This window comes from Neolamprologus multifasciatus, chromosome 17 (assembly GCF_963576455.1).
Source record: "Neolamprologus multifasciatus chromosome 17, fNeoMul1.2, whole genome shotgun sequence".
NCBI classification, from domain to species: domain Eukaryota; kingdom Metazoa; phylum Chordata; class Actinopteri; order Cichliformes; family Cichlidae; genus Neolamprologus; species Neolamprologus multifasciatus.
This window is the reverse complement of record NC_140455.1, coordinates 1,168,952-1,180,152: the sequence shown is the minus strand read 5'-3', so window position 1 is coordinate 1,180,152 and position 11,201 is coordinate 1,168,952. Positions and strand designations below refer to the sequence as shown.

The 11,201-nt window shown below is 41.6% G+C and overlaps 1 protein-coding gene across 1 annotated transcript; it reads left to right on the top strand.

Moving 5' to 3' along the window:
* The first annotated feature begins 834 nt into the window (after positions 1–834).
* ccdc3a (coiled-coil domain containing 3a) lies at positions 835–10,773 on the top strand. Its single transcript, XM_085138638.1, has 3 exons — positions 835–2,329; positions 3,043–3,220; positions 10,299–10,773. The coding sequence occupies exons 1-3, from the start codon at positions 1,923–1,925 to the stop codon at positions 10,602–10,604; spliced, it is 891 nt and encodes a 296-aa protein (XP_084994764.1). The 5' UTR covers positions 835–1,922; the 3' UTR covers positions 10,605–10,773.
* The last annotated feature ends 428 nt before the right edge of the window (positions 10,774–11,201 follow it).

Here is an 11,201-nt window from a genome sequence, read left to right as displayed (position 1 = left end):
AACGCTTTGCTTTTGTTTTGAAAGCCATAGTTCCTATCTAAGTCGGTCTAATTTTCGACAACTCGACACCGAGTTCACTTGTGCGGAGTTTACGGACGGTTTTCATTTCCTTGTAGTGACGTCACGGGGCAGAGGGCTGATCTGAGAACAAAGAGCGCCTGCGCGTAAGCAGCGCCGCCGCGGCACGGGTCCATCCGCATTTTTTACACATCGGCAAGAGGCTGACATGTGTGGGGGCGGGGCTAGACCATCAGCTGTTAGCGGGAATTCCCCCTCAGGAGTCACCTTACAGTTGCAAACAGGAAAGGAAGGACTGGAGATTCCCTCTGATGTCAGCTTTGAATGATAAATGGCGACGACAGTGTAACTGATTCCGATGAGATATCTGTCAATACTGTCGCATAGAACACTCAGAGGCTACTGTAGTAAAATACAATGGAATGTCCGAGAAACACCATTTCTGCTCTTGTTACGTACGTTTATATATACAGTTATACTTACTTTCCACTAGATGGCAGTCTTATTCAAGAGCAATCTACTGATGTTCATGTTCAGGTTAGTTTAAAGCAATCAGAGATGGTCACTGTACTTACTGGAGGTTGAGCCTAGAACTGTATGGAAGACTGTTAAAGTGGTTATAGTTGAGGAACTGAAAGTGATTATTAATCTTTACTATGATCTTATGTGGGCTATTCTTAATAAAATATTTTAGGTATTGTGAAATGTAATCACATTATAGAGTCCCGGTGCATCTTTAGAGTCCCTTATCTCAGGTAAAAAATAAAAATAAAAGAGAGAGAGAGAGAGAGAGAGAGGGAGAGAGAGAGAGAGAGAGAGAGAGAGAGAGAGAACCCCTGGAGGATTTTCACCACAGAAAGCCTATTGTCTCCCATGGGATTTCCCTTAAGTGCTTCAAAACTCCCAGTGATCCTTGTCCAGGAGCCACTGGACCCCACTGACCCACAATAGGTAGCCAAAATCAAAGATTTGTACTAAAGGTCTGTCATAAAGAATGTTGGGACTCACACAACACGACACACTAAGTTCCCAGAATAGCGCTTGAATAACCTAAAAGACCCACTGTACCCCCAGTGTGTTGTAAAACAAATTCGAGGTACCCTGGAACCCAGTGGAAACTTCAGCAGCACCCCTCTTTGGACCCATTCAAATTCCTCTCAGATGCTTTGATTTATCTCCCATGGAACTTCCTCCAGCCAAACCCTGGCTCCTGTGATACCATCTCCCACCACAGCGATTGTCCCTTTATAATCACGTTTAACGCCTTCACATGCCGAACAGAAGAAGTCGATTCCTCAAGGAAGTATTCATTTCATAAAGCGACGCGTTTTGTGAAGAACCTGGAGTATATTTGAATTAATAATCTTTTTGATCGAAAGAGTTTTATACATCATGTGGGTTATAATATTATGTCTGAGGTCAACAGGTTCAAAACCTCAGGTTCATCACCTTTTCATCAGGCAAAATACCACTTCAACGCATCGACCACCCCTCATTGAAACTCTAAATATCAAAGCAGCGCACGAGTCCTTGAAGGCATCACCATCGCTCTGTTTAAACCTCGCCTCCTCCAAGCAGGAGAACGGACAGAGCTGCAGGTTGGAGCGGTTAGTCTTTGCACATTCATATCAATCCGACTTTATTCTTTCCAAAAGTCTTCCGACGATTGAAGTTAGCTTGAGTTTGTGTTAATGTTCAAAAACTCTGTCTGAAAAATTATTTTCATTGTGATTTAGCATCTTCAAGTGGTTGAGGTAAACACATGTGCATAACTTTTGCAAAATCAACCAGATTTGTTTACTTTCGGCCACTTGGCTGGGTCTCCTGGAAACACTTAGAAAAAAAGAAAGACCCATCAACGCAGACTTTAGGAGGTGCCAGATAAGATTTGTAGGCTTTTCAGGATGTTTCCCACGACTATCCTCCTCGCAACGCTCTGCGTTTTTGCGCAACTGGACACCTTTACGCGTGGCTGCCAGCTCCCCTCGGAATGGCGGCCGCTGAGCGAGGGCTGCCGGGCGGAACTTGCGGAGATCATCTTGTATGCCCGGGTCCTGGCAATCCACCGGGAGCCGGTGGGCGTTGGAGTGGGCAGTCTGTACAACTCCTTGCCCTTTGGGTTCGGATACGGGTACGAGGGCGCAGAGGAAGGGCTGCTGTACTCTGCAGAGGTGGAGCTGCTGTGTGACCAAGCCTGGGGCAGCATGCTGGAGGTACCCTCTGGATCCAGGCTCAACTTGACCGGGCTTGGTTACCTGTCCTGTCAGTCCCACACCGTGATGGAGAACTACTCCTATTTCTTTTTCCTCAGGTGAGGTAGAAAAAACGGTCACTTTTTATTTCAGAAAATTAATTTGATATATTTTTTTGGTTCTATTGTTTTTTTGCAAAAAAAATGAAACCAAACTAAAAAATAACCCATAATTAAATACTATTTCAGCTTTACCTGAATTTATCAAATTTATTATTGTTGCCACATAAATGAAAGAGCACCTTTAAATTAACACTGTTTGTATGTAAATAATCAAAGTGGTAAAACAAATGAGTAAATACCACTTTGCAGGACTGCCACTTTTGGCTTTGGCCTTCACCAAGACTTTTTATTACTGTACACCTATCAGCTATAAATTGGAGTTATTAGCAAATGACCCGTTTATCAGCCAAACAGATTATGACCTCATGATGTATTTCTGTTCTCTATTCTGGCTGTTAAAGCAGACCTACTAGTTATTTTCATATAGTATACAATACATTGGTGGATGTTCATATTGAAAATGGCCAAAGTTTAAAATAACAAGATCAGAAGATTTGCAAATAATTCCTCAGAACCAAATAGCCACGGTTCAGAATGCTATTTCTAATAAATTTCTAACATAAATACTCATTATTTTAATTTGTGAATCATGCAAAGCTTCTCCGGTACAATCCAAGAACAAAAATATACTGGAAAGGAGCAGAGTGCATTCTTTTTAAATGCAGATTCCAATGTGCTGCTTACAGTTGTCCCCTTCATCTCCTCTGTAGGATGGATGAGAACTACAGCATCCGACCTCATGGGGTCAACATCCAAGATGCCATCTTTGCTGACACGATTGAGAACAGACGCACGTTTTCCAGTCTGTTTCAGTTCTCCAACTGCACTCAGGGGAGCCAACCATTTCAGACTTTCAGCCCCGAGTGGGACACGCAGGAAGACAGCAGGGTAAGGCATCACTTAGTCATAGTTAGCCTGTTAAAGTGTTGTACATGAAGAAGAGAAACCAAATGTCTATGATTAAACTGACCAATGCAATCTATAATAAAAAGCTTCATTATCTTCTTAGAAATGTTGGTGGGGTTTTGCTGACACTGCAAACAAACACAAAACTATCTTGTTGTCACGGAGATAACAAATAGTCCATGGGATCATCAGGGAGCTAATGTATTTTATTAAATTTGTATTTTTATTTCCTTTTATATATCCCTAACCCCCCCCTCCAAAAACAACAACAACAAAAAACAACAACAAAACAAAACAAAACATAGAATTTAAAACATTAAACCCCCCTCCCCCCACACACACACAATGAATATGAGTCACAGTGAAATAAGTATTTGATCCCCAGCAACCAATTAATGACATCGATCTCAGCTTGTTATTTGTATAAAGTACACGTGTCCAAAGAATCACTTTCTTCCATTCCAACCTCTCCACCACTGTGAGCAAGAGCAAAGAGCTGTGAGAAGATGTCATTGAAACCAAACTCAAGCTCTCTTGCTTGTTTGTAGAAAAAATGCTGATTATCACCCAAAAAACACCATCCCCACAGTCATGCATGGAAGCGGAAATCATGCATTGGTGCTGTTTTTCTGCTAACGGTACATGATGGCTTAACATATATTAAGGGAAAATGGACAGGACCATGTACCTTAAAATCTTGGATGAGAAATCTCCTTCGCTCAGACAGAACACTGAAAATGGGTCATGGATGGGTCTTCAGGCATTACAATGACCCGAAACATACAGACAAAGCTACAAAGGAGTGGCTAAGATGGCTAGGCCACTTCATGACCTTAACGTGCATCTTCGCACACTAAGGTCATGAAGTAGCCTAGCGGTCTCCAGACCTCAGGCCTCTAGAAAATCTGTGGAAGGACTTGAAGCTTCGAGTTACTAAGCAACTGCCAAGAAATCTAAAGGGTTGTGAGAGTTTCTGTAAAGAGGAGTGGTCCAAGATTCCTCCTGAGATGTGTGCAAACCTGACCTGACCAACTACAGGAAACATCTTACTGCTGTGCTTGCCAGCAAGGGCTTCTCCACCAAGTAGTAAGTCATGGTTATCTAAGGATCAAATACTTATTTAACTCACTGACATGTAACTCAAATTTTGCAACTTTTATGTCATGTGTTTTTGTTTGATATTTTGAATGCTTGTTTTGAACATAGCTAAAGGTTTGAAAATGATGTCACTGTATAAATAGTAGCTAATTCCCAAAATCACAGGCCTCAGATGGCTCTAAGGGCTTCATTCCCAACAGTTTTTTTCTAGACTTGGCTATGCATGATCTCATTGAGAGTACATATAGTCAGCTTTGATTGGACACAAACACAGGAGCACCACTCACACGATTCTTCTATTTACAAGGGGCAGCCAATCAGAAGCAAGTTTGCTTAAAGAGCAGTTGACCTTAAAATGAAAGGATCTATTAAAAAAAGAGCTTCTTAGAAGAATGAGGCTAGTCAGTCCCCTGTTTCAAAAAGGCCAACTTTTTGTGGGGGTTTGCAGAAAATGTAAATAAACTCAAAACCATGTTGTTACCATGGTGATAACAGATTAAGGGTCCAGACAAACAGCAGTGTGCAGGGAACTGGAACTGGAAGTGGAGCAACTAACAATATTAGCGTGTTGTAGTTTCGGTAATGTTTGAGTCAGAAACTGGCAATGAATCAACCGCTGTAGCTGAACTATGTGTACGAGCAGAGGGAGGTCTTGGTTTGTGTGTGGACACCTAATAATGAGCTGAGTTGTGAGTCCGTTGACAGGAATGTGGGAAAGAAAGATCAGTCAAACTACCCTCTGGCACTGCGCAGAGCTGAACACACAAATACCCACACATAATGGATTGATTCTCAGAAGGATAACAAAAATGCCCACATGCGCCAACACAAAAGAATCAATTGTACTGTTAATAAAGTTTTAATATGTGATTGGCCCGACGTAATCACGTCCCAACCTGTTGTAGATCAAAGCAAACTGATGAGTCGAGGTCCTTCCAGGTTGCACCTCAGGCATATCGGATACTGTCCGTGCACCCCGGGGTCAAAGATCAAATAGCAGAGATCCACGACTTTGACACCACCAGCTTGAAAGCGTGTCAGTCTGCAGCTTTGACCTGTATCAGCATGAAGCAACATATCACGCTGACCTCGGACCAGAGATAGGCTGAAGCTTGTGATGAGAGCTTTGCTGCTGGGATTCAGACATTCATTATCACATCTGCTCTGACTGATCCAAGCTCGCACCTCAAACAAGACAGGACACGGCAGCTGGAGACAAATTTACGACACGTCTTTGCTTTTATTTTGAAAAGGTACAGCTGAGTGGTTGCTGAATAGTTTTTGTGACACACCAAAGAAGAGGCCCTCACTTTGGTGTTTTAATGATGATGAAGAGCACAGCAAACCTGGTGCCCTGTGGATGAAGGCAACATCACACCCTGGAAGAAAAAACATCCTTCAGGATGCTTCATGAAGGGATAAAGATGATCAATTAAAACACAATTTATGGTGACACTTCACTCTTTGGCAAAGGTGACACTGATATGCACTTGATGTGCTGATTCGCTTCAAGTCTTCCTTCATATCATAGCTGATTTTTTTTCTCTCTCAGTGTTTTGGGTGTGGGTTTTGTTTTCCTTGCATGATTCGGAAATAATGGAGATGAAAATAAGCACAATAGATCCCCTTTAAAGTCAGTGCGATTTACAGACAGTGTCTCTATTAGAATCATTTAATACATCCGGTGGACCGTGGAGCATTACGTGGATCTTTTTCATACACTTGTATCCATTTATTGCACTCGTTATCATCATCTTAACACTCTGAAGGATGTTGTGCCTCGTTCCTGGCTGACTTTTTCTCTACTGCCTGCAGCATTCACAGCTGATTTACCTCTTCAGCTTTAAATAATCTCACAGCTAATTTAGCCACAGCATTATTTAAGAGCAAGAATTTAACTGTTACAGGGCTGCAAAGTGTGGTGTTGTAGTGCCTTCTTTTCTGTTTCTGTTCTGGTTTAAACTACAGGTTCTAGCCTCTGAATTAAGGGGTCATAGTTCAGGCAAAAAGGGGTTAAAGGTGCTGTTATTGTAGAGGAGGATTCACGTGCTCCTCTACAATAACCTTTAGGCAAGGCAGGACAAAACAGGTGTTTTGTTTGGGAATGTATATGGAGACGTAAAAAATGGGGAAAGAAATCTCTCTTCTTTCTCTTTTTATCCTTCTTTAATCTAACAGCCAAGAACCAAGCCTATTAATACTTTTATTATCTAAAGTTAGCTTCCCTTCTTGCATCACTCTCTGTGCTTTCATCCTTCAGCTGCATTTAAAGACAAAAAAAAAATCCCTAAAATCAGAGCTGGGAGGAGGTTTGCTTCTGATTTCAGCTTTGTGGGAACCAGATGCCCCGCCAGAAGGATAGACAGGAGACTTCCTTCACTGCACTTTTCCTGCCAAAACCTTCAATTAGCTTTTGTTCAAAGGCTCATCTTATCAGTAGTGCTCAGAGCCGCTTTTACCACAAGCCAGGTCAGACACTCCTGTGGGTCTAATACAGATATAATACATACATATCATATGAGTTCTTTGATTCTTTGACAGGTCACAAGAAGGCAGGCAGACGGCTCGAACACTTCCTAATCACTTCCATATACAGCACATTTTTACTGTGTATGCATACAGAACTGGTTGATTGTACCCACGGTAAGGGAAGGCAGAATTTTGAACCCTCATGCAAACCCCTTTAACAAGTTTCCTGACTCTCATTAACATTTTATGTACGTGCTTACAGAGGGGTAAAAGGGAGTGCCTGTTTCACTCAAGAGTTAGACACTAAAGCTCATAAAAAATACATTATCAGACTGTGTTTTACAGAAATAAAGGAGAAAAGTGCAGAAGCAGAGGAAAAATGCCACCCTATGGAGCACCTCTTCACCACCTTTATTTCTTTTCTGCTCTCCGTCTCTTCTTTGTTCCTTTTGTCTCTTCGTCACTTTTTCTTTCCATTTTCTAGCCTTCCCTTCCCACGCACACACAGACAATATAAAATCTGCACAAGGAGAGGAGAAACCCTGGCTTGGCTCTTTAACGCCAGCAGTGGAGCTCTAAAGCCACTAACTGTGTGTAAAGGTGTCTGGCCATGTGTGTTGTCTGTGTAATTGTGTGGACTCCTGCTGAGATTCTACATAAAGTTAGGGAGAGAAATCAAAAAGTCTGCAGAAATGAATGAGGAGTCAGGTCAAGCTGGGCGCAAACAAAAACACCTCTAAATTCTTTCAAACATGATTACAGCCTTTGGGGTTTTTTGTGTTTTCTTTTCCACTTTTGCTTCTTTTTCTTCCATATTTGACATTGTGTCTTTTTCTTTTACTCAAACAAATGAGTAAAAAAAGGAAGTAAGTAAAAGCAAGTTTAGCATTGATAGAACTGGACTGGATGGCCTGTGGTGTCACAGTGCAAAGTATTGCAGTGACTTTAAACTTGCTGTCATGAGGTTTGCATGGCTGATTTAATTTCTCTGACCTTCCTACATTTGCAGCAGTTATGAGTTATAAACCCCCAAAACAGGACAAAGTCTGAGCACCACATTTTTTTCAAATTCTTTATCCAGAGTTACCAAACACCTTCACCTGCTTCACTGTTGCAAATATGTTACAGACAGAATGTTCAGCAAACGCAACTTCACAAAAAAAACCAAACAAACAAAAAAAAAAAAATCATTATTGCGATGAAGACAGAGTCACTGACAGGTCAGACTTTTCAGTGATGACTGTGATCAGAGTAAGAACTACTTTGTTGCTTTCAGCTATTTGCAGAAGTCTTTCTTCAGAGTTTATTGCATACCTTAAGCATCAGACAGAAGCAGGGTAAGTCCATTAGTGTTTTGCAGCCCGGCAGCACTAATTACTCATGACAAAAGATCTCTAACACCGAGACGGGATCGATCAGAATCTAATGACAAACACCAGTGTGTCCTTCAGTCAAGTTAGCTCTCACACAGATTTAAAAATCTTCTGAGCCGTTCATTGAAGTTTACAAAAGCTTGCATGGATGCTTTCTAATAACTACACATAAGATAATTATAAACCGAACTACCAAAATATATCCACCATGTTAAGAAATCTCTGACTTCATGTTATTTCCAGTCAGGCAATGTTTCATTATGACATCACTGTTAAGATGTGGTACCTGCACTGATGAGTCAAAATGTCAGACTGAATCAGGACAGACTGAAAGGTTTCAAGGACCTGAAGGGTCACATGTGACCCGGCCTGAAGGAAACTGCAACATAGGGCGATCAGTCATTGTAGTCATTTTAGACCACAGTTGCTGTAAATGTTAATTGTTAAATAAATAGAGTTTTGAACAAACTAAGACGACATCCCCATAGTTTCTTGCCTCCCTTTACTGACTTTTGGATACTGAAGAACCTTTTTTCTGTGTTCTGTCTTTCTTCACTGTGGACCTTTGTGCATTCAGTTGTCGTCACATGTCCTCTAAATACTGTTTATACAGATGATGCTAAACAGCAGGCAGGTGTGACCCGGATGTTTTGACAGTTGGTGTGCGTTTGTGTGTCCGCGTGTGTGCTTAATGCATCCCACTGTGAAATTTCCTAAGAGAACTGAAAAGGCAAGGCTTCAAACTGTTAAAAAAAAAAAAGAATATGAATTTGACTTCAGTCTTAGTGAATAGGAACAAATGCATGAAATATTTTCTCACCCTAGTGGATTGTATCCATGCAGAGGGATTTGGTTTTATTCACATGGGTTTCTACCTTTACGCTGATAAAAAGGTAAATGGAATTTTATTGCTTGCTTGTACTACAAACAACATGATCTTGAAGTCTGTGCATACAGTGCAGTATCACCATATGGCCGGGTAACATTGTCCTTGTGAGATTATCTTCATCAGTCTCAGTATGAACTATTTAAACTTTAAAATGAAATTTAATGTAAAGGGTTTTTTGTTTTTCCTTTTATTTGGGTGCATTGTATTGCAACACTAATTCCAAGAAAGGTAGTATGCCATATAAAATGTAAATACAAACAGACCCAAAGGTCCAACAACTGGTTTTCTCTGTTCCCAGACTTTTATGGACCATTGTTAAAAGAAGAGGGAATGCTACACCTTGGTAAACATGACCACCCTCCCACTAATACCATTTCTGAGGAGGCTTACACTAAGAGGCTTCTTCAGTTTGTAGTTTTTAGTCTAAGCTAAGCACTAAGCTAAAGTCCCTCCAGTTTTAGCTAACAGACACAACAGTAATGTCTTCTCAGTATTTCTTTAACATAGTTTAAGACAATTTTTCAGCAATTGTTTTCCAAAACAAATGGCACTAAAACAAACTGCATTATATGCCAAAACCATACGAGTGTCCATTTTTGCAATCCTTGGTACCACAGTACAAAACAGCAAGCTAAAAGAACAGGGGCTTGGCCTTAACCTCGACTGTGGTCATCTGAGTATGTATGCAGAGTGAGACAAATAGTGAATGTACAGTACATACCTTTAGTTCACAATATTTTTGAGTTTGTATATGTTACTTGTGATAAAGTGCGCCCATAAACAGAGGAAACCAAACCATACATTCCCACTGGGGCGTCAACAGCTGTCACCTTTGTGAACCCTGTCGGTTCAGGTCAGCTCTCTGCCATCAAGAACGTGCAACATTAGGGTCCCAGAAACATCAAAACATGTGACCCTGGCATAGGGATGAGAGGTCAATAGTACATTTATATTACACAGGTACCCAAACACACATGTGTTTTTGAAATGGGAATAGAAGCCTATAGAAAAGTAAATAAGACTTCCTGCTTAGCATGTTAGGCTTGTTACAGGATAAACAACATGCACAGGAGAGAAAACACACACACATGACATTTAGAGCTCCCACTCTACACATCTAGCCGACGAGATAGCAGCTGGAAGTCTACAACAGTTTGTCAGACACTTAAGACAACAAGCCTTCACGTATGCTAACTAACATCACCATCTTCTCTTTCCTCCTTACCCCCAGCTGCTGTGCTCCTCGGTGCAGGCTGCACTGTTTGAGGAGGAGGAACGAGGCCGGAAGTTGCAGGAGCGGTTGGCTGCAGCGGAAAGGAGGAACCGGCAGCTGAAGGAGCGAGTTCGCAAGGTGAAGCGTTCCTTGAGGAACGCCCGCAAAGCTGCACGCAAGGCTGAGCAGCAGGCACAGGAGCTGCAACAGAGGCTAAAAGCCTCAGAGAGAATGGCGGGACATCACCTCAACACTATAACACAGAAGGAGCCTCCACTCGGGGGCTACACAAGTGCAGCGATACGTCACAGGATGCAACTTTAAATCGTGTAAGTGCCACTCACCTGGACTGCAGAGTGGTTGTAGATCTGGAGAGACTGCTGGGCGGTCTCTCTGAAAGGGACGGAGAAGTGTCACTTATGAGTAAAAACACTTTAAAAGCAATACTCTTCACAGTTGTCTTGTAAATAAACTGCTATCCCTTTTCTTTCTACCTGGAACTCCTCTAATAAACTGTGGATATGCGTGATTCCCACTTATCTGATAAAAATAAACAGTTTTCTGAATGAGAATCAAACATTTTTCTTTTCCCACTGATTCCTTCTTTGGTTGTTCAGCTCTGCTGCCTTCATGAGTGGATTCAGTGGCAGAGCTGTGCTCATCTCAGGATGTTGTCTTGCTCTGCTCTGACACTAAGAGCAGCTGTGAGCAATAGTAACAGCCACAGTGGGAGCTTATTGGGATGTGAAGGACAATTAGTTCTCTTTGCCTTTCAGCTGTTAATTAAAACAGTTATGATTTTCACAAGGCACCACTTTTACCTCAGTGGAAAAAACCTGCACTGGGTCACCAGGGAACTATTTAGGGATAGAGTTCAGTTGCTTTTAAGTTTCATGCCAGAATGGCAAAGTTTCACAAGCT